This window comes from Dreissena polymorpha, chromosome 7 (genome assembly GCF_020536995.1).
Source record: "Dreissena polymorpha isolate Duluth1 chromosome 7, UMN_Dpol_1.0, whole genome shotgun sequence".
In the NCBI taxonomy this organism is placed as follows: domain Eukaryota; kingdom Metazoa; phylum Mollusca; class Bivalvia; order Myida; family Dreissenidae; genus Dreissena; species Dreissena polymorpha.
In genome coordinates, this window is record NC_068361.1 from 91,720,411 (window position 1) to 91,744,758 (window position 24,348).

The 24,348-nt window shown below is 35.0% G+C and overlaps 1 protein-coding gene across 2 annotated transcripts in view; it reads right to left on the reverse strand.

Annotated features, from left to right (window-relative positions):
• Positions 1–3,178: 3,178 nt before the first annotated feature.
• The window catches only part of LOC127838613 (matrilin-2-like), a 34,970-nt gene continuing 13,800 nt past the window's right edge, over positions 3,179–24,348 (reverse strand). Inside the window, exons 4-16 of one of the 2 annotated variants that reach the window (XM_052366450.1) lie at positions 18,140–18,259; positions 17,680–17,802; positions 15,332–15,454; positions 14,967–15,089; positions 14,481–14,603; positions 12,738–12,851; positions 11,314–11,439; positions 10,109–10,981; positions 9,881–9,992; positions 8,573–8,699; positions 5,190–8,300; positions 4,895–4,951; positions 3,179–4,520 (exon numbers count right to left, since the gene is read on the reverse strand). In XM_052366450.1, coding sequence (XP_052222410.1) covers positions 10,851–10,981; positions 11,314–11,439; positions 12,738–12,851; positions 14,481–14,603; positions 14,967–15,089; positions 15,332–15,454; positions 17,680–17,802; positions 18,140–18,259 — 983 coding nt within the window. In that variant the 3' untranslated portion in view covers positions 3,179–4,520; positions 4,895–4,951; positions 5,190–8,300; ... (1 more) ...; positions 9,881–9,992; positions 10,109–10,850. Of the gene's footprint in view, positions 4,521–4,894; positions 4,952–5,189; positions 8,301–8,572; positions 8,700–9,880; positions 9,993–10,108; positions 10,982–11,313; positions 11,440–12,737; positions 12,852–14,480; positions 14,604–14,966; positions 15,090–15,331; positions 15,455–17,679; positions 17,803–18,139; positions 18,260–24,348 lie in introns of those variants that run through there. The other variant, XM_052366449.1, reaches the window with a different exon arrangement.

The window sequence follows — 24,348 nt, forward strand, 5'->3', positions numbered from 1 at the left end:
GCATTGTAGACCCTGGCGTTGTTGTTCTATTGCATTGTCACTATAAAGCCCCATCTCGGCCTATATGTGATATATGAATTATGCATGAATGGCCAATTGAGTCATTCGAAATGTCGTCACGGATTCATTAAATGCGCACTTACAATTGACCGATATGCACATACGGACCCGTGTATATGTGTATGTGTGCCACTCGCGAATCTGTGACGACAGTTCGAATCTCATTTTTCATGCCGTTCTTATACAGTATGCTGTCTCCCATGTAAACAAACACACATTTTCGCATACTGCACGAAAACCGTTCAAGATTAACGGAAGATCAGGGTGGGGCTACGACCGGCATGACATTACGGTCAAATTGACATCTTGGCCAGCATTGTAGACCCTGGCGTTGTCGTTCTATTGCGTCGTCACTATAAAGCCCCTTCTCGGCCTATATGTGATATATTCATTATGCATCAACGGCCGATTGAGTCATTCGAAATGTCGTCACGGATTCATCAAATGCGCACCTACAATTGACCGTTACGCACATACCGACCCGTGTAAGTGTGCCACTCGCGAATCTGTGGCGGCAGTTCGAATTTCATTTTTTTGCAATTCATATATGCCGGCTCCCATGTAAAAACACAAAAACTTTCGCATACTGCACAAAAACCGTTTAAGATTGACGAAAGTTCAGGGTGGGGTCACGACCGGCTTGACATTACGGTCCAATTAACTCCTTGGCCAGCATTGTAGACCCTTGCGTTGTCGTTCAATTGCGTCATCACTATTAAGCTCCATCTCGGCCTATATGTGATATATGCATTATGCATGAATGGCCGAATGAGAAATTTGAAATGTCGTCACGGATTCATCAAATGCGCACCTACAATTGAACGGTATGCACATACGGACCCGTGTAGGTGTGCCATTCGCGAATCTGTGACGACAGTTCAAATCTCATTTTTTATGCCATTCATATATGCCGTCTCCCATGTAAACAAACACAAACGTTCGCATACTGCACGAAAAGCGTTAAAGATTGACAGAAGTTCGGGGTGGGGAAACGACCGGCATGACATAACGGTCAAATTTACATTTTGGCCAGCATTGTAGACCCTGGCGTTGTCGTTCTATTGCGTCGTCACTATAAAGCCCATCTCGGCCGATATGTGATATATGAATTATGCATGAATGGCCGATTGAGTCATTCGAAATGTCGTCACGGATTCATCAAATGCGCTCCTACAATTGACCGGTATGCACATACGGACCTATGTAGGTGTGCCACTCGCGAATTTGTGAAGACAGTTCGCATCTCAATTTTGATGCCATTCATATATGCCTGCTCCCATGTAAACAAGCACACACTTTCGCAAAATGAACGAAAACCTTTCAAGATTGACGGAAGGTCAGGGTCGGGCCACGACCGGCATGACATAACGGTCAAATTTACACCTGTGCCAGCATTGTAGACCCTGGCGTTGTCGTTCCATTGCGTCGTCACATTAAAGCCCCATCTTGCCCTATATGTAATATATGCATTATGCATGAAAGGTCGATTGAGTCATTCTTAATGTCGTCACGGATTCATCAAATGCGCACATATGCGCACATACAATTGACCGGTATGCACATGCGGACTCGTATAGATGGTTCACTATCGAATCTGTGACGACAGTTCGAATACATATTAATACAATACAACCTACACGTACTATCAAATATTGGACTATTGTTGTGCAAACTATCGTGTGATAAAACTATTTACGCCATTACGCTTGTAACAATAGCATTATTATAAGCCCGTGTTTTAATCCTTTATGAAACGAGAATATTGTCATCTCAAAGGCTGTGGTTGCAGTTTGATATTTAATTAAAATGCTATTTTAACACGGTGTCTGTATTTAAAAAACGTAAAACTAAATTGATTTCAATAAGGACATTTGACATTGATTTTCAAGCATAGTATAAAACTTAATTAATATATAGTTGTTAAAATTTTGCACAAATCTAAATAAGGCTCAAATTTTAACATATCAACATTTTCTGCTTGATAATCTCTCATTCCAGCTTTCAATGATACTAAAGAACATCACTTGATTTTATTAGGATGAAAATTACAAACCTTAAATGAATCTGTTTAGCAAACGTTTTTCCTGATTAAAATTAACCATATCCAATATATATATTTTATTAGTATTACGCATTTTCTGTTGCTCTGATTTACTTGACCAAACTGCGCGAAGTATGTTTGATAATGTTTGTCTGTAAATATGTGCGATCTACCCGTATAATTAATTATAAAGCATTATCAAGTTTTTATCTGTTGAGTGTGGTAGCGAACAAGAAAATATATTTCATATGCATTTCAACGAAAGTGTTCACTGATTTAAGTTTATTTATGTCATTAAATTCAGTTAACCCGTTTATGCCTTGTGGACTTTCCCATCATTTTAAATCGGATCAATTTATTTCCAAATTAAGGATGTCTAGTATATTTATCTATATTAAGAATATTTCTTACAGAAATTCGTTTAAGCAAACAGTGCAGACCCAGATGAGACGCCGCATCTGGGTCTACACTGTTTGCCAATGCCTTTTTTCTTGACGCTAGGCATAAATGGGTTAAGGTTGAAACTGTAATATTTAGAATAGTTAGAATAATTATTATAACACGAACGTATATAACATAAAACACGTGATTTCTCTGGAGTTTGAACCCGGGATCTTTTCACCCAAAAAGGAAACCGCTTCCATAATACCACACAGACTTTTGAATTTGAAGTGTAGCTTAAACGGAACTACACGGTTTTGCTAAGTTATAGATGACAAGTATTATTTGTCCGGTTTTTATAATATTTCACATATTTCTTATAATATTTTTGTCAGAAATGTTATTTGATTGTATTGATGATATGCTTACACTTGTTTTAGATTTTATGATAATTTTTATGAAATTATCATTTTACCAAACTGTTAATAAGTCCCTTCAATCGTGTTTGCTTGCAAGTCTTTCATTTTATCTTTTACGTAACAGTTTAAGCTGACCATTCTTATGCATTTGCGAGTGGTAAATGAAGGAGACTTATGGCGACCTGCTTACTCGTAATTGTCCACCTACATAAAACAAAACACTGTTTAGATTACATTTTTATTACACCTGTTAAAGAAAAATAAAAAGTTAGTGCTTTTTTAAAAGGAGACGATTACACTGCACATGCAACATAGTGATTTATACTTTCAAATACATTTATTTATTGAATTATTCTTCTGCAGTTAATTTTATAGATTTAAACTAAAATAGTATTTCACATCCAAATAATTACTAATCAATACGTCTGCATTTAAATGAATTAATATAAACATGTATAAAATCAAATATGCATGGAATTTTTTTTTTAATGATTACTTGTAATACATGTATTGAATTATCCCCGTATAATCTCCTAAACTAAACTAATTAGGTAAACAACAAGGATACTTACTTACTTACAGATAAAAAACTAGTTCGTGGTTTGAATATTCTACAAGTCATACAACAATAACCCAACAATATCACTGAAAATCAACCGTCATACACGAAATAACAAAAGTCAGGGACAACATCAATATTTTGAAAATTAATTTAAAGACATAATAACAGTTGATATTAATAAAAACATTCATAACAGGTCAATTTACCATAACATTTTTTATTGTGAAATTTGTGTTAAATGTGTGCTTTATTACAATTAGCATCACCAAACAAAAATCAAGAGCATATATACAAAGAAAACATACATTCAATTATAATTGTTATTAATCTACATAAGCAAATACTAATAAGAAAGTGCTGAAACTATAGCATTGGTTAAACATCATATTAACATTTTTGTAATTGTCATCAAATATTAATATGATTTATTCTTTATTATATATTTATCCGACTGTTAAACTAAAAAACAGACAGTTTATTTAACAAAAGGCTTCCTCAGTTAGAATGACACGATAAACTTTTTTTGATTTAGAATTATCAAGGATTGTGAGTGCACACGCTACATAATTAATATAAATTATGATAACTTAATACGTGCTAAAATATTGGCAACACAACTAGAGTTTATTCAATATACATCATCTACATCTACATCAACATGGTACTGCTATACAATCGTATGATCGGTTTATCAGAAGCAGGCGCGTTGTCAGAAAATAGCTGCTAACAATATGTTAAGTGCAATTTACTAGGTACAGATAAAAGTTCAATTTCAATTTCCTATAACTTAGTCGCCACTACAACAACATGTTCCACATACAAAATTGTGGCGACCATATCCAACGTTAAAGGTATTGCTGCTTTATGTCTGATAAACAATCTAAACTTTCCCATACAATCTACTCGGCTTGCTGAGTCCTCATCGCTATTTTGGGTTGCCTAACTTTGAACATCTGACATCTCGACCTCCTATATAGGTACGTGACAACAACAGCGAGGACAATAGCTGCAACTCCTGCAACCGCGGTCGATGTTGCCACGACGACGGTGTCTTCGTCTAAAAGAGCACATCGTATTTGCATATACAATACGATTTCTCATGTATGCAAGTATTACATGTATGAACATTATTTATATTATTTACACATGTTGCATAGTATGCACGAACGAATATTTATAAGATTGAATAATCGATTACGTCAACGCCGAACACCGAACATACGTTATAGGTTTATATGTGTGTTGGAAAAAACAACTAATTCAGCAATGATAGGTTACTAGGTTGTCGGAATAATTCATCATTTCTTGTTTATTTCTATTCACCTACTTTTATGGAATACAATATCCGCGTCGTTATTAACATAACAGTCGGACGTATCGAAGTACATTATCTATACAGTTATGTATTCGCATCAGAAAAAAAAATCTTACGTTGGTCTTCGTTTTCGGGTTTATCTATTACAGTGGGTACTTCCGCTTCCTCGGGTTCTGAAGCAAAACTATGCGATTTATAGGTTTGCAAGTATCAATTGACTAACATACCAGTTAATTATAAATCTAAGTCAGAATTGCTTTAAATGGAAACATAGTGTATCAGTAGTAATCGTAACAATTTAGTCAAGCGATAGTTCCATCACTTACATTTTAAAACGTTAATTAAGAATCTAAAATATGTAAATGTATGACTCATTAATAAAATGTCCAAAATATTAACAACACAGCCAACCTAAAACGTGTATCCATGCGTCGTTGGAAGCGATGGTTGCAACGATGTTGCTGCTCAAGCAGTGATACACTCCTGCATCATCAGATGAAGCATTCTGGATTGTCAACGTCTTAAGGGTCTCATTCACCAATAAGTTTGTCTTTTTATACCACGTGACAGATGGCATAGGATTGCCTGTGACGTCACAGAGCAGCGTTATTCTGGTTCCAGTCGAGCCTGTTTGGTTTTGAAGTTGCGACTGCATTACTGGAGGCGTTGAGCAAAACATATTCAACTCTTTCAGAAGTGTAAGATTTGCGTTGAGATTATTTGCAATTTTGAAAACTTCATTTGAAGTAATTTTATGTTCAGTTGTTATGTTGAGTAATAGGTTTTCAATTTCAGAAATAGTTTCCAAGCTTTGTTCCATGTTTGTTATATTTTCTCCGTCAAACAGTTCGTATAATATGGTTATTGAATAATGCATGCAGTCCATGAAATTAATACATGTACTTTCTTCATAATAATCGCGACTGATGTTATCCATGATATGAACCCAAAACATTGTGATTTCCATTGTCGATGTTTCATTTTTTTGTGATGTCATAACTTTTGAATAAACATTTGACATCTCTTGTATTTCGACAAGTTGATTGTCAGAGGAAATATTTTTGCGTGCCTCTTCAAGCAACAACTCTAAATCGGAAATAGACATATTAAATTCGGTTGCTGCTACGTTGATATCAACGCCAATATCGTAAAGCGATAACGTCCTGTTTGTGATATTACTGTATTTAGTGAGGGACTCTGGCTCAAAAAATTCGCCTTCTGTTCCAGAACTTACATTAAAAGCGACATACGTTGCCTCCATTAGATACAACCAAACTTTACTGAAGATTTCACATTTGGTTTTAAAAATTTCTGTCCTATAATCATAATCGTCAGCAGCATCACTCTTTCTGAAACCCATCGTAGTTGAAACAGTATCAATACTTTGGTTAATAAATTCTTTAAACGTGGAATTGCTCAGGTCAATATGTCTTGCCTTCCGGAGTAATGTGTAAAAGGCAGACTTTGTATTGAATTCTACTGCTCTTTTCTTACGACCAGTGAGCATATTTAAGATTGTCTCAGCAGTTGCCTTTGCTGCATTCCATATACTTCTGACCATGTCGTTAATATTTACTTTTAAACGAAGTTTTTTCCATCCTAACCTAAATGGGTTTATTTCGCAAAAAATATCAAATATTCCGACATCTTTTGTACGTATCGCCGTTTCAAAGCCACAGTTCCGAATCTCAACGATTGCATCAATACCGTTCTCTATGATGTAATTTATTGCCGCAACACCTAGACGTAGTACAAAATTCAAAGCTTCTAAGGCTTGTTTTGCTGATTCAAGAACAGCGGACGTTGCATCCATGCTTATTTTAGCAATCTCCAAAAGATTTTCTGCAGCCAAAAGAACAACTCGTGATTTGTCTACAACAACCTGCGCTACAGATACGGCAGCTTTTGCTAAGTCAAATAGGAGCATTGGAACTCTAAGAAGTAGTTCAGCACCTTCGAGAACAAGTACTGCAGGTGCCCTTATTACGCTACATGCTAAATTTTCAGCAATACACACAGGGTCAGAAAAACTATAAATACAGCCACTCCACTGGGTGCATGGATAGGAAATTTTTCCGCCCCAAACGGATCGTGTACATGTTGTCAAGCGGATGCCGGGCACACATATTTGTTTACAGTCCTTCAGTTTGCAAAGTCGATCGAGTTTTTGTTGCGCATTCTCGACTTTTTCCAATGCCTGTTGAAATGGTTTCTTAGCATGCTCCAACGCAGATTTGGCATCTTCAAGTTTCGAAATTGCTTTGTCGAATTCTTCATTAGCACTTCGAACTTCTCTTTGTTTGGAAGATAGCCATTGCTTTGCTCTATCTATGGACCGTTGTGCATTATTGATTTCGTTCTTAGCAGACGCGATACGTTCGGAAGCTATGTCTGCCATGTCAGATATTGCTCGTGTTATAGCCGATGAATAACTATCTTGGAAACTACCATCCCCGCTGCCGTCCGCTCTGAAGGTTGCCTTAACTTCAAAGGTCAACTCATTCCACGATGAGCCCCAAGCTGCATGAACACTCAAATCAGTTTTAAAGAGATTTGCAAGAAGTATCTCGTAATACATAAATAGTCCATTGTTGTTGAAAAAAACGTCAGTAAACACTGACTGAAATAGAATAGAGAACTCTGCATGAAAACGACCCTGTATCTTAGTGCCATCTTTATTTATAGCGCATCCCAAGCCACCGCGATTAATCCTAATAAATCTTCCTAAACTTATGAAAGTTTTAAATTTGCCAAAAATGCGGTATGCGTCCTCGTCTTCAAACAGCTCAAATACTTCTTTAAATCTACTACATTTTCCAACATGTCCAACAGACTTAACAATCTCAAAGTCTAGATCTGTTATTGGTAACCCAAAAACATTTATACCACCAGAGAATTTCAAACCAATTCCAGAAAAGTCAGAAAAACCACTTACAAGTTCATTACTTATAGTGGTAATAATTTCTGAAAACGAATATGATACATCAGAAATGGTGTTCTCCAGTACTTTGCTCAAGTTAAATGCCATCGCTCGAGCATTAAATTCAATGCTTTCCGAAAACTTTTGAACGGAACGTTTGAACATTAAATATTCATTTTCCCAAATATTGGTGATTCTCTGTACTATCCAGGCGTTCAAATTTGTTTGAATTTCTATCGCCGCGACAGCCTCGTTCATCACGTCTGTTAGTTTGGCTGTTGAAATTGCAAAATATGTTAAAGCAGAAGTTGAGAAATTTTTCATAATCATTTCATGTCCTCGAATGTATGGAATAGTATTTTCCTGAATATTTTTTAGAATTTGCGATGTCGTTCTCATCCGGGCAATAATTGACGTCGGTAAATACACAGGTTGTTCATCGTTGTCTGATATGGTTATAAATGCGTACACTTTTACCATCAACTCGATCGATAAAACACTCAATACTGGAATGTTTTCAAATGGGTTGCTACTTGTTGATAAAGTGATAAACAACCCTTTTGGATTTGAATACTCCCCGCACAACTGTCGCATCCCATGACCTATAATATTAAGATATATGCTGGTATCACACGTTTAAGAAATACTCGAGCTTTTGATAAATATATAGTTAAGTTAACCATTAATGATACGTATAAAGCTTAATAATAATACATAACATGGAACACGAAAAACATCAATACTAAGTAAGCTTTGAGAACAATCTTCCGTGATGCCTTTTGTGTAATTATAACATCACAAATCTCGTTTTCTATCCTTTGTTTGCAAAAGTCGATTATTAAAGACAATATTCTTATAATAGTATAATACGCACCGCCTAAGGATGCACGTGCGTCGACATCATTTTTTACTGGTAATTTAAATTGTCCAATCATTATGTCTTGTTTAGAACGTATAGTGGCGACAATGTCCCATTCTTCTTCAAAAATTGATCGCATAATCTGGATTAACAAACAATACACTTGTGTTGAAATGCAAAAAAGTAGACACTTCAGTGAAAAACCCGATTATTTAAATGATCGGATTATTATCGATATTTAAATTATTCATAATGTGTTTTACGTCCAATAAGTTTTATGTTCAATATATTATCGCAAAATTAGAACTTCGAAGGTAGTAACTCAAAGCTTAGTCTTGCACAAACATCTTGACTAGAATTTATAATTCAGTCATGTTTATACGCTGCCACCAGTCCATTAATTGGAAAAATTCTCTTGTAACTCATTTAACTAGCAAAGCTAGTAGAAATTAAATAAAGTCATTTGTTTCTACAACTACAGTTTATTTACATTATATACACACATTTTTTCAGCATTTCCAACACAAGTCAAACATTAGACATTTTAAATATATACATCACGTCAGAAATATGTTAAGTTTAGATACATTCAAAAAAAAACTCTTTCATATAACTTCAGGTCTATATACTTAACCCCCTACCTGAACCCTCAGGTTAACCTGATGAACAGTTCTGTCACAATTCTTAAACTTTAAGAGTACATGAAATTGTACGTAATCATGGACCTGACCATTCAATACACAGAAGTGTCAGATACTCATTGATAAGCAATTATCCCCACTCGATAAGCAATAATCCAGAACTGACCTGACAAATGAGAGTTGTAGGTGTACCTGAGCTTACATAATACATTGCAATCTACCTGAAGGAATACATAATACATTGTAATCTACCTCAAGTTCTATTACCTTGGATACCTGCAAATATTTTATGTAGAAAACTATTGATACCAGTATTAATTAAAAATACCTAAACAGTAATCATTATTGCTATTAAAACATTTTAGATGCAGATAGTAAAAGAATCACTGATAAAGTAGCAAATGTATGATTTTTAAAAACTGCAACAATATGGTTAAATTTATTTATCTTATTGGACTGAGACTGAGTGTGGACGCCATTTTGTTCAGTTGAATTTGCGGGATCGGATTCTTTTTAGACAGTAAAATCTGTTCGAGGCTGATATGATTATATTTTCCCGGTGATAGCGAATACCGACCCGCTCGCGATGTCGATTTTCACAATTAATGTTTTTGTCTATACTAACACACATGGCAAGTCATAGTTCTGACACATAACAAAATTGTAAAAAGCATAAACTTACGACAGAAGGAGAGGGTATAGATATGTAAGTTTCAACCGTGGCTGTGGAAGTAAAGAATTCATGTTTCGCTACAATATCGCCTTTAATCCAAAACGAAGCTTCTTTTGGAACACTGAAATATAAAAAGGTGCATTAATTTTATTTTAAAACCATGTACTAGTATTTAATCATTTTAAAATTATTTGTGTTCATTTTATTTTTAGAATGTACTTTAAAATAGCACAGTACCTATAACTGAAAAGTTCGTCACCATTCCAAAGCTTCATACTGTTCTCCGCACTTTGCACGTTTATTGATTTTTTCAAAGACAAACCGATTCCTTTCGGACGAATCTCAATTTTATATCGCTGAAAGATCTGCTTGAACATGTCGAACCGGTGCAAGATATCTCGCACACCTTCTGGAAGAAGAATGAAAATTGCCCACTCATCGTCTTCAAATGTATCGATAATAAAACATACTGTGTCGTCTTTTTGTGATGACCTAGTGGGAAGTATTGCAACCTGGTCGTATATTTCAATAGAAAAGCTGGTGGTAACGAACAACACTGCATACAACTTGTCGTTTGTGAGTGGTGCGCCGCTGCACCTTCCTCTGGAAATTTCACTTCCTTTGAGTACATGTGTGCGCATGTCCTGTAATCCTGTTCCTAATATTTCTTTATTGGAAAGTCTCAACCAGTTTGGCATTTGTTCATCAATACCCTTGAAAAACGACTTCATAAAAGACATGGACTTCTGAAAGTCACGGATATCTTGGTATGTGGGATTGATATTCAAACAGTCATTGTTGTTGGCGTTTCCAATTGCTGTTCCCTCTTGAACAGAAAACGTGATTTGATCGCTAGAAACGATGAAGCCACTGCCAGAAGTATTAACAACTTGAAGACCTGATAGAGATATTGGTATAGATACATGGTGTGAGTCGAGAAAAACTACTCCGGAAGTGAACACGACATTTCCATTTGTGTTCAGTCGGAGGTAGACCAAAAGGTGGATTCTGTTCCAGATTCTAACCTAAAAGCAACTTTGGAACAACCTTTCGGAAGAAGGCGTCCACCAATGCTGTATCGAGTAAACACGTCCTCTCTTTCGCCGTCGTCTGTTAATTGTAAATGGTCTTTGATGTTAATAAAATTAAATTCAGATATTGCGATTGGAATTTCATTTATAAAATGCGAACAAAAATAACTATTTCAAGAAGATGAAATATTGTTAAATACAATACTTGAACTTAAGTGTTAATATTTTGCTTTTAAATTGGCAATAATGTCGCAAACCAGTACTCGTAAAAAGGAGTCCGTGTCTTTAACAATCATTTAATATTTATATGATAGCTTTCCCACATCAATAGAAAAAAATACGAGATATTAAAATCGACGAAAAATATATGTGATGGTCGAAAAGGGTAGCGAACATGAATTAATCATTTACACGAGCATGAGAATCCATCCGACTTTAGTGTAACATTATCTCGACATTGACAGAGATAGGATCCAAAGGTATTCACGCATATGTCCTCGCATCCGGCTTTGAAAACACCTTCGCATTCATTCACATCTGAAAGTACATGAAAACACATGATCCTCTTCCAGTTGCATTACAATTAAAATAGTGTACAACAATATTTAGCCAGCGTGTAAACGACAATATAACATATTTTTAACAAACGATCAATAATGCAAATGATCAATAATCTTCAACATTAATAATACTAAAATTCAAGATCAAATGCAAACTAACATTAGTGAACAATTAAGATTAAATACAAGTCACAACTTATTTAATTGTATTGCATTTTTTTAATATGTGTACCTGGATTATACATCGGCACTAAAATTTTGTATTGTATAGTAGTTTTGTTAGGTCATTGAAATATTTTTAAAAATCAAATGGAACCTTATCAACTAAAGTTAACTTCACTGCACTAAAAATTCACGTTTCGTCTGCAAGGAACTTGTGCAAAGAATGAGGCAAGACAATTAATTTAAATACTATTGCATGGAGATTTAGATGTTTATTAGTATAAGACGTCCGGGTATAGCTAGAGATCGCCTTGTAAGGACGTTTACATGTCAAAGGTTTTAATCTAAATATTTGGATACTGCATTACTGAATTTTAACCAAATATCTGAATATTCGCATATCCAAATATTCATTGATATCCTTATAGAAAAAAACATAAAAAATATGAAAAAATAATTGTTACACTTGCTTCTTTTAAATTATTGTATTTTTCTAAATTGGGATTGTTATCAAAACAATTTGATATTTCAAAAAACGATGCATTAAACAGTGTTTGTAAGTTTTTGCTGTCCTATTTCATAACGCTTTAGAAAGAAATGCGTTTTATGAATGTAAATCAATGTTAAACTAGACATTAAAACATATAATCAGTTTTTTGTTGTTTTCAACCCATGCGACAATTGCAGTTTACTTATCTAACGATTTGCTGTTTTTTTAAATCTCCCAGTGTTATGTTCCGTTTTTATTTACACGTCATTCTTGTTAACACTTACTATCTTGACAAAGTTTGCCGGTAAAGCCAGGTTGACATTTGCAAGAATACTGTTCAACGCCATCGACACATTCAACGCCATTTAGTTTACTTATCCAACGATTTTTTTAAATATTTCGCAGTGTTTTGTTCCGTTTTTATTTACACGTCATTTTTGTTAGCACTTACCATCTTGACAAAGTTTTCCGGTAAAGCCAGGTTGACATTTGCAAGAATACTGTTCAACGCCATCGACACATTCACCGCCATTTAGTTTACTTTTCTAACGATTTGTTGTTTCTTTAAATCTCCCAGTGTTTTGTTCCGTTTTTGTTTACACGTCATTTTTGTTAACACTTACCATCTTGACAAAGTTTGCCGGAAAAGCCAGGTTGACATTCGCAAGAATACTGTTCAACGCCATCTACACATTCACCGCCATTTTCACACACGACCGCATTACAGTCATTGATATCTACGGATGGAATATAACGAACAATGCTATAGTGTTTTGTATGTGTCATTAAAGATAAGCATAGTCATTAAATAAACTCCTGGGCCATAAGTCTGAAACAGCATATATTTTGAAGAGAAACATACAAATATGGAAACGGTACATTATTGTTCATGTAAGGCAAACATGTAGACATTTCATTCAATAACTGTAATAAAACAAATCCAAAACTCCATAAGTATATTATGACCCAAAAGTATGGGAGTTTTATTGTATGCCCTTCCATACTCCAGACACGAAACATACTGAACACTAAAGGATTGTGTTTATGCCCTTCCATACTCCAGACACGAAACAGACTGAACACTAGAGAATTGTGCCCATGCCCTTCCATACTCCAGACACGAAACAGACTGAACACAAGATAATAGTGTTCATGCCCTTCCATACTCGAGACACGAAACAGACCGAGCACTAGAGAATTGTGTTCATGCCCTTCCATACTCAAGACACGAAACAGACTGAACACTAGAGAATTGTGTTCATGCCCTTCCATACTCCAGACACGAAACAGACTGAACACTAGATAATTGTGTTTATGCCCGCCCATACTCCAGACCCGAAATAAACTGAACACTAGAGGGTTGTGTTCATGCTCTTCCATACTCCAGACACGAAACAGACTGAACATTAGAGAATTGTGTTCATGCCCTTCCATACTCCAGACACGAAACAGACTGAACACTAGAGAACTGTGTTCATGCTCTTCTATACTCCAGACACGAAACAGACTGAACACTAGAGAGTTGTGTACTCCAGACACGAAACCGACTGAACACTAGAGAAGTGTGTACTCCAGACACGAAACAGACTTAACACTAGAGAATTGTATTCATGCCCCTCTATACTTCAGACACGAAACAGACTAAAATAACACTAGAGAAATGTGTACTCCAGACACGAAACAGACTGAGCACTAGGAAATTGTGTTCATACCCTTCCATACTCCAGACACGAAACAGACTGAACACTAGAGGATTGCGTTTATGCCCTTCCATACTACAGACACGAAACAGACTAGACACTAGAGAATTGTGTTCATGCCCTTTCATACTCCAGACACGAAACATACTGAACATTCGAGAATTGTGTTCATGCCCTTCCATACTCCAGACACGAAGCAGACTGAACACTTGAGAATTGTCTACTTCAGACACGAAACAGACTGAACACTAGAGAATTGTGTTCTTGCGTTCATGCGCCGGTCTAGCTACTTGTGCGAAGCATAACTAACGTCGAATTCTCGGGATTTAAATTTAACTACAAATGTAGAGAACAAGGACCATAACTCTCCTCAAGGATTACTAGAGTTGTAACCCTTTATGTATAGATAATATATATAAGATCCATTGAATTTGAAAAGACAGGAGACATTCAGAGATATTACTTAAAATAAAAATGCTTAATAAGCTGAGAATAGGGTATAAACCACTTCTCTTACATTAGTTCCGTTTCCAGATATATTTACAATTGTCCCATCCTTTCCTATGTTAATTTATATGATCATGTTTTGAAAAAAGTAAAACCAAGTTATAAAAGAATCGTGTTATTGCCTCACATATTAGAGCTTTGTATAAGAAAAAAGCGTACTTTTACACGTGACTGTATCGTTGTCAAGGTAGAACCCTGCCTCGCATTCACAGTGGTATGTACCGTTACTATTCATGCAGATTTGTGAACATGCTGATACACCAGAGTCACATTCGTCTATATCTAAAGGTTCATATAAATGCATAGGATTAAAAAAATATTTAAAAAAGCGGAACAAACACAATGTAAAATTATGTGTTTTCTTTAAAAACACCTTTAAAGTAATATTGATCGCACCAAAATGTTGTGACGGAGTTATGTCCGGAGTGGTATTTTGTTGGAAAATTTCCCTTTTAAATGATGTCTTTTATGTTCAGTGTGAGATAGGGCCTGTGTTTAACTTTTTTAAACCCCAAGGGTTTGTATTGACCGATTTAAGGTGGTTACTCTACTTTCACTCTTGTTACGTTTAATGTTATGTTGCATACGTTTTTTGGAGATTTACTTCAATGCTGCATATTAAAAATCATTTATAAGTGATATCACCTTTGCATAGATGAGCTCCGTCGTGAAGAGCGTAGCCAGTGTCACAACTACATTTGTAGCTTCCCGCAATGTTCTCACACACGTGAGCGCATCCACCGTTGCCAATTTTGCATTCATCAATGTCTGCAAAATGATTTTAATTGAAGTGTTTTTATCGTTCAAGACTATATCATTATATAAGAATGTCATTTTGTGGAGACGCTTTTCGTGTTCATTCATTACTAGTTAATTAACACGAATACTAATCCATGAGAACGTCTGAGTATGCTTATGAACTAATATAGGTATTTGTACACTTTATATGACTGAATGGGTATCTTTTGAATAAACATACATTGGAAAAAACTCAATACGTTTTAACCTACCATCGCACGTTAAACCGTCTGGATTCAAACGGTATCCGCTATCGCATGTACACTTAAAGCTCCCATTCGTATTAACGCATTGATGTCCGCAGCGGGCAGTTCCCGTCAAACATTCGTCGATATCTAAAATGTTGTTCATTATTAAAGAAATAATATTTTTTCTATCATGGTGTGTTGTCAAATAGTCCACAGTAAGGAGTATAGATACGTAGGAATTAAATCACGAGTGCGAAGCACGAGTGATTTGAGAACACCCATCTATACTCCTTACTGTGGGTTATTCGACAACAAACCATAATAGAAAATTATTATTTCGAGTCTAACACGATTTTGATTGATTTGGTTCAAGCTTTTGGACGTGAACTATATTTTTAAATACGCCGTCCTGCTTAGTACAAAGTTCACTATTTTGTGACGTCATTGAATTGAAACTTAATGACGTCACGTTTATTGCCGCTACTAAAAAGCTGACATGCTATAAATGTTTTCTTAATTAAAATTCCAAACAATTAACATTCTTTGTAGGCGTGGTTATGCAACTTATTACCAAATATCGTCGCTGTCGTTCTCAAACCTTGTAGCTACAAAATGCCAACTTTTCAGGTGAGAGAAATAACCGTCTCATTTTTTTATAACGATGTTTTAATAATTGAAATTCTGTAAAAATACCAAACAAATGAAGCTGCAAAATACGGTATAAGCCGTTGACGCGTAAGTCATACTGATAAGTCATACTGACAGTCAGACATGGTAGCTACGATATTTTGTCACCACAGTTTTGTCATTTTTATGAGGAACGACAATTCGTCCTGATAGAAAACCTCGTAGTTGCAAATAAAAAAATTATAAAAACGTTCTTGTCAAATTTGTACAAACGAAACGACGTACCTATAGGTGAAATGGCGTCGCTACGACTTTTCGCCGGGAAAAAAGCCAACAATCATTCTACAACATTTCGTCACGTGGCTTTTTCAAGGGCTCTGATTGGCGTTGAGCTACGAGATATAGCACAAAACACGCGCCAGACTTCATATATTCGGAAAAGACGAAAAAAATATTTTGAAAATGTTGGAGCTACGAGGTTTGAGATCGACAGCGACGATATACAATTTGTAAATTGTTTCATTACATTTATATACATGCTACATTTATTACATTTCTTTTAGAGCGGGTTTTAGCACGTGCATTTTACTGCAATATTTTCTTTATTTATTCGGAACTATTTTCGAAACATTAAGCTCCACCCACAATTATTGCAGAATAACCCGCACTTGATTTTTTTCTTTGTCTATAGAAAACAAGTCGCGTGTAGTGTTAGAATATAAAATAACGGTGTTATTCTCCAACACGACTAAAACATGTCTACCGCCGTGTCGTTGTTTTAAATACCAATGTTACCTTGACCTTGATCTATTGATAAACAAACTCAATAGGGGCCATCCTTTCTAAAGTCTATCAAGAATAGTAACTTATAAATTATTAGTGTCCTCAAGTTATAGTAACATTTACCTTTGACTTATTGGCCAAAAAAATCGGCGTCTTTCTTTCTTCCAAGTAACAAGCATACCAATCATATAAACATCAATAAACTTATACACGACTGTGTGACCTTGACCTTTATCATTTTGGTCTCAAATCAATAGGCGTCTTAATTTCCTCCCTAGTTACTAGTCCTGATGATCGTATGCAACGCATTCTATTGATATCGTGCGGTAAAAAGTTCACGATGCAAGCCCTTTTGACAACAACCTTTGCTATGTCGACATCAACAAAATTAATATGCGTTGTTCTGCCATTCCAAGTAACCCTACACGGGACTATTATTATTATATCAATTGTCAAGATCATAGATCAAAGCATTTTGAAAATAAAATGCAGAACAAACCTATGTGACTTTTACCTTTGACACTTTGATATTAAAATTAATAAACGTCTTGTATATATCCAGCGGTTGTGAAATGGTCTGCGGCGCGACTTACTGGCCGTGCGACCAACTGACGAACACGTGCGCACTGCATATACATCCGCTTATTCGAAAGCGGAACTTGTGCTTGACTAAAACATAAGAACAGGTTAACTATTCGGGCCCAGGTACACTCCTGATATCAGAAACACTCGTGTATGAAATGCTGACTCAATTTAACTGGATAGTAATACAAATCTGCAAACCAAATATACAGGACACAGACATAGAACATGAGGGCTATGTACATTTCTAAATACTGCTTACATCCGTTGAACCAAATAATGATTTACTCTTACGTGACACCAACCAGCGCCGCTAAATTATATCCTATCAGAAATAGTTTCAGGCGATACAAAAATGAGATGAATTTTAAAATGCTCACCGTTACACGATCGACTGCCGTACGCAAGGACGAAGCCCGGACCGCACGAACAAGAGTATGATCCAAGAGAATTCGTGCATATCTGATCGCATTGGCCGTTGTGAGTCGCACATTCGTTAATATCTTAAACAGAAGTAACATTCAAGTATCACTTTTCTGCTCTTGAAAACATTCGTCGAGGTCTTCAATTAAGGTTATGAAAATTTATTGCGAATTTAAAATGCATTCAGTTCGAACAAGTTAAGTTGTACAAACCGCTCAATTATGTGATTATCAATAATATTCACATTCATTCTAAATTTATAGCTACAAAAAACGGTCGACCATCGCAGAGAGTGACAAGTGTGATCATTATAATTATTATGTTTACATTCAAAACCATTTATCAGTTAAGATCATCAAGCGAGATAATCGCCGGATAAGAATGATCTATAATACATGCATTCAATATTTAACTCACCTATACAACTGTATTCATCCGAGCTGAGTTGATAACCAGCGCGACAAGTACACCGTGTTAACCTCTCAGCCGTGCATAGATGAGAACAGCCCCCGTTGTTTTCGTTGCATGGTTTTCGTACTATTCGAGTAAAATTAATTAAACATTTTATATAACGTAAATTATTTTGAGCAGTAATTCGGCAATGCCGTTCAATAAAAATGTGTTTGCGCCTTTTTTGGCAAACCTTTATTTATTGGAAAAAATGGTTATTGTTTAAACCAAAAAATAAGTACTAATATGTACGCCCGATGCATAACTGTATTAATTACCTCGTGTTTCACTAAAGTTATCCGCTATTCTCGAAAGCTTCGTAGACTGGTTATTATTTTTACAAAAAAATGAGTTGCCATCTAAAGACTTCAGCCATTACTGCATTCATTACCTAATTGACCGATAAGTTACGCGACGTGTTGTACACTGTTGTAGTGCTTTATTGACCTCGATAGAGGACCCTATGTCTATCGCATTCTAGGGCTCAATTTAATGGCAGACTTGGAAATATTCACTTAATACTCAGAGGTCACTGAAAGAACATCTGATTTTTGAAAAGAAATCCCTTGAATATTGGGGCCGCAACTGCGGTCCTTGCGGCCCCAGCTCCTATGTGCCTTATTGGCCTCGCACTGAAGTGCGGCGACTAGTATGTAATACGTTCTTTTTCGCTTATGGGAGTAGAAGTTATTTTACGGATCAATGTATTTATTTTTGTTGTCAGAATATCTTGCATAGTGGTGATTTTTTGTGTAAATTACTGTAAATAAGTACTGCATTTGTGCCTATTACATTTACTACAACATTTATTGCCAATAACGTATTATTAATTGTAATAATGAGTTTTGATAAAAGGAAGCAGCCGCTTATCAATGAAGAGCACCATCACAGCACCCCAGTCTCATTACTATCAAGTCCTCCTACAGGTTTATTTTAAAAACCACATATAGAAGGCCGCAGGCCTGACCCGTATCTTGCCAGTGGTATAGACCCTTTGTTATGGACCTTTAATCCCGCTCACTATCCAGCGTTTAAACGTCCGGGTTTACATTTAAACCGACTATAAATAGCTTATTAATATCTTAGTTAGAAGGTGATTTTTCAAGCGGTTCCGTAGTGTAGTGGTTACACGCTCGCTTCACATGTGAGAGGCCCAAGGTTCGAGCCCCAGTAGAATCAATTTATTTTATTTGTGTTCTATGTTAACTTTTTGTTTTGATGTAGACATTTTAGTTTCAATAAATATGATGTTTTATTGTAACCATTTTTTGTTTATATTATGCCAATTAAATATATGAGTCAGAGGGTGTGGAGTTCGTAAACACATTAAAACTTTTTCAGTGTTTTCATATCAATGAGTACACGAGAATAAGTTCAGAATCATCTCCCATTGAAGTTGAGAAAGATATGAAATTACACTTACAAGATGAAGCATATTTTTTAAAACCTACACAGTTCTGTTCCATTAATGAAAACTGCACACGGATGCCAGTAAAAAAGGACACCAATGTAAATGAACAATAAAATATTTGGGGGCTACAACACAAAATCATAGATAATGGTTGTTTGGGGGTTTTAACACAACATCATAGATAATGGTTATTTGGGGGCTATAACACAAAATTATAGATAATGGTTATACCAGTATCTTTTTCTATTTTGTTTAAACAAATCGGCCAATATATTAATATTTACAATAGAAAAAAAATCGTTCCATGTAATTTCATTGATTGCCTTTTACATTGAAATTCCCGACGCCCTTTGATGCTTTGCATCAATACTTATCTTGTTTTATTTTTCTAATGCCCCCAGCAAATGTCGAGTGTTTGGTACAACTTGCATATCACGGCAATTAATCATGGGCTCCCCCTCTGTTTTGCAATGTATTGATATATTAGCCAATGCTAATGAAAAAAACATATAAAACCTACTCACCCTGAAGAATTATCCATGATATTTCAAAACATCCGAGCCTTAGCGCCACCTCGGAAGCAGCATTGGCCCATAAGGCATTTATTAATACATCGCAAAAAAGATTGCGCCTGTGATTAACGGCCGTGCAAATTGTTTAATCGAACACAACACATGGGTTGTGATTGAAATATTGCATCTATTAAAAATGCCACAAAACCTACACATTGTATATGGATTATACTCTTTAATATACGCAAAGCACTTGTTACTGTGTTATTTTTTACTTTTATATTTTACTTCGTATAACACTATATTATTATGCATTTGGCGACTTTGATAGCTAATTGTGTCATTATAGTTTGTATTACACTTGCTTACACCTAATATGTGTTTGTTTGTGTTGGTCCGTAACATTACTCCATCAATATGTTGTTAAAATTGATGTGTCGGTTGTGGTCCAATTATAATGTTATTTATAGGAGTGTAGCGCGAGCCGTTGACTTTCTGAGGCCGCCACCGAGTGCTGTGTGCGCGACCTCAAACACACGATGTGCCTTCCGAAGTCCTCGGAAGGCTAACTATTTTATTGATTACAATTAACAGTGTAATTAATAATGTTCCTTAGGCTTCCTGCCTTCTGATTATTAACTTAAAATCATCGAGTCGCTTCAGATATATACAATGCGACCAAAGAGGGGACCGATGCCTTCAACGAATCCTCCGGCTTCCGTGAAACAGGCTTCGGCTTCCGTGAAGCTACTGGTTTCGGCTTCCTTGAACCTATTTACTTCGTGAAGCTACTGACTTCCAACGTTCTGAAGTCAACTCTACAAGAAACAGGAACTCTGCAGCCCTGGCAGCAACGTTTAATATTAACGTAAATACCCAACTGCTCCAGAATACTGTTCGTGCGAGTACTGTACCTTTCTCTTTAGATGTGATCCCGTTAGCCACCGCAAGAGAACTCACTAACTTTGCCGATTTGCGCGTCTTTTTATACTGGCGAACAAAGCGCAACCTAGCCAACGGAAAGACACGATCCAGAAACTACCAACGTTTCCGAATTCCCTCTACACTCTACGGAGATTACCGATAAGCATTTCTCCTTCACTTACACCATTCTCCTAGCAGAGTCGTCGTTCGTGCCTCAAAATTCATCTCTGCATCGGGCTCAACGCCAGGAATCTTGGCAAAACACATCAAATTAATTGTACGCTCTTTCATGGAAATATCTAGGACACCAGGCATAATATTTGTAAGTAATTACCTTTAAAACTGCATATATTGTGGATTTATCGAGATATTTAATAACAGTTATGAGAACTATTTTCATGCCTAATAACGCAGATAGCATCACTCCGCTAAAATGTAAACACAGGCCGAATTGGTGATGAAAAGCTTGTCTACAAACACAATTAAAGTTTTATATCTTGTGTGTTTATGTTGAATGTGAAATCCAATGAAATAGATGTCTATTTGAATTTATCGTAAGTCTGCATGTTGGAAAAGCATAATCTTTTGCAAAAAAAGTAATATTTTATTTTTATTTTGCACTTTTTTTTGTTTATTGATTCCATTTTCAACTTACAATTTGTTAATATATTAAATATTTCTACAACTTAATAAATTACATGCATTACTTCCAAATGGAAAATGTGCTTACAAAATGAGGAGTACTTTGGGAAACCGGGTCTTAACGCAAGTGCGTAAACTTCTATTAATTTCATATATTGTTACAAGAAAATAAGCTGCACAATTCCTTACATAAAATAAAGCGTTTCTAACATTATACAATAACTATTTAAGACTTTGTTAATTGAAATTGATAAAAACTTTGTTAATTAAATTAAACTTATTAAATAAGTTAAAATTTAAAATTAACATTACATGTGTGCAACTATTTGTAAATAGCGCATAGTGTTGCAAAAACCTTCAATGGTTTAATGTTTTTAACAGTTACGGGGGAAATTGTTTTGTATTTGTAGGAATTACCCCAAAACAGTACTTTGCCACCATTCGCGGTGAAACGGACATAACGTTTGTCTGCAAGCCCTGCTCAACTTCGGCACTGAACGGAACACAGGTAGGATCCGAAGAAGTGGCGGCAACTGGCAAAGCTTTGATAATGCGTGTTAATGTTTAATAAAAATTAAAATAATAGTTTAAAAAAATATTTTTAAAAGTACTTTTTAAAAGTACTTTAACTGTCTGTTATAATAGGCCGATAATGTAACTATGGTGTAAACAATATGTTGTGAAAAAAAAATATATAATTTTTTTAATATTGCAATAAAAAGTATTGAACTAAACACTGAAAGTATTTTTTATTTGTGTTTATGGACAAATAACTCATTAAGAACCCATTGACACATCAATAGTTTGACTACCGTGCGAGTTGACTTAGGTACGAGTTGACTTCCGTGCGAGTTGACCAAACAACGTGCGAGTTGACTACCGTGCGAGTTGACTTAGGTACGAGTTGGCTGTAAACCATTTTAATGTTTCACTGTTAAAAATATTCACAATTAATAGTGTGCATTGTAAATATACTAAAGTATTTTATGTTTAGCTGACTCAAGAAAGAGAAAATTGTGCAGCCAGTACGGGATTTAAACCTGGGACCTCTTGCTCTTCTGATTTGAGGTAATCAGGAAGCCACAAAACATCTCCCCTTGAGTGATAATCACTGACACTGATGTTGCTGAATTATTCATTCCTGCCCTTGTATTTCAAGAGAGAATACTTTCCATTCAACCCAATTTGGAAGAGAACTGGGTTCAAATCCTAGCAGGGGCTCAAGAAGATGAGGTAATGGCAACAAAAGTTTATAAATATCAAATATGCCTGAGATCAAAGATTTCATTGTGAAAACATCAATAAAGCAATGATCCTGAATATTTTATTTGATAATGTCAATAGTAGTATCAACTTCCCATTACCAGTGTATACACCATTAAAACAACTTTAGTTTGTGAAAATATCCACAAAATAAACCATAAGAAAATTATATATACTGCTGTTTTACCCATGAAACTGGATACCCAAGCTTTAATTCAACCAAAATTGAGAAAATACTACCGGGTATACGTTTTCTAAATTTTTAAAATTAAAACTATGATATCATTTGAGACTTTTACTGAAACTGGGAAAAAATATATGTTTTTTCATTGGGAATATGACCGAATAACGGCTTAAAAATCAGCAGGAAATTAGCTGAAAAAAGACCTGAGTTACATGGCAAATAAATGTGCATCTTAAGTCTAAAAAAACCATAGATTTTATTCAATACCTGGTGTTAATTTTCATCATGATCTCTTAACAGTAATAATTTTACATGAAACAGTCTAATTGTCTTACACTTTCTTTTAAACAGGTTAACCGGGTTACATGTGTTATCTTTGATTTTGATAAATAACTAAGATATAAATTAGACACATTCTAAATGTAATATGCATGTATCATGACATTTTTAAAAGTTTTATATTGCCAACCAAGTTGATATTCTGAAACAGCTTGAGGTACAATATGCCCTATATACAAATTATTCGCAATATAAATTAATGTTTTTTTCAACAAAATATACCAACATGCATTTTACAACATTTATTATATAAATTAGTAATTTGTCACAATCATTATTTAATGCATAAACTTTTTTCTGCAATCATTTTTTACATTTATCAGTACAATATGTACCCATTCATATAGAATTAATGAATGGCATTCCTATAGATAAAATGTTAAGGGGTGTTGCTGCAGTTTTGCTGATTTTTTTTCACCAAAAAGATTTTGTTCAAAATTTATATTCAAGTACTATATACAAATACTATATGGAAAATGAAATAAAGAAATAGGGTAACCGGCCTTGTTTTGATTTTATTCACCATTTTATAACATGTTCTTTTTTATTTAAACTGAAAAATCTCTAATTGCCTCAAACCAATTAATAACCTATGAAATAGACAACATATAGATATTATATAAGCTGAGATACATAAAATACCATTTAATTAAACAACACAATGCCAAAAAAAATGGAGAACACAAATTACATTAAAAAAAAATAATAGTTTTTATGTCACCCCAAAAACATTATTTTTTTACTATTTTTAACACCATAATGTCATTTAAAAAAATGCTGTCTAAAAGATTTCTGCAAAACTGCTCAAATATGTTCATCTACGTGTTGTCATCATAAAACACAAATAAAAAAAGGGGATCACCGTTCTTTTAACCGAGATTTTTTGTTTTAACTATCCCTA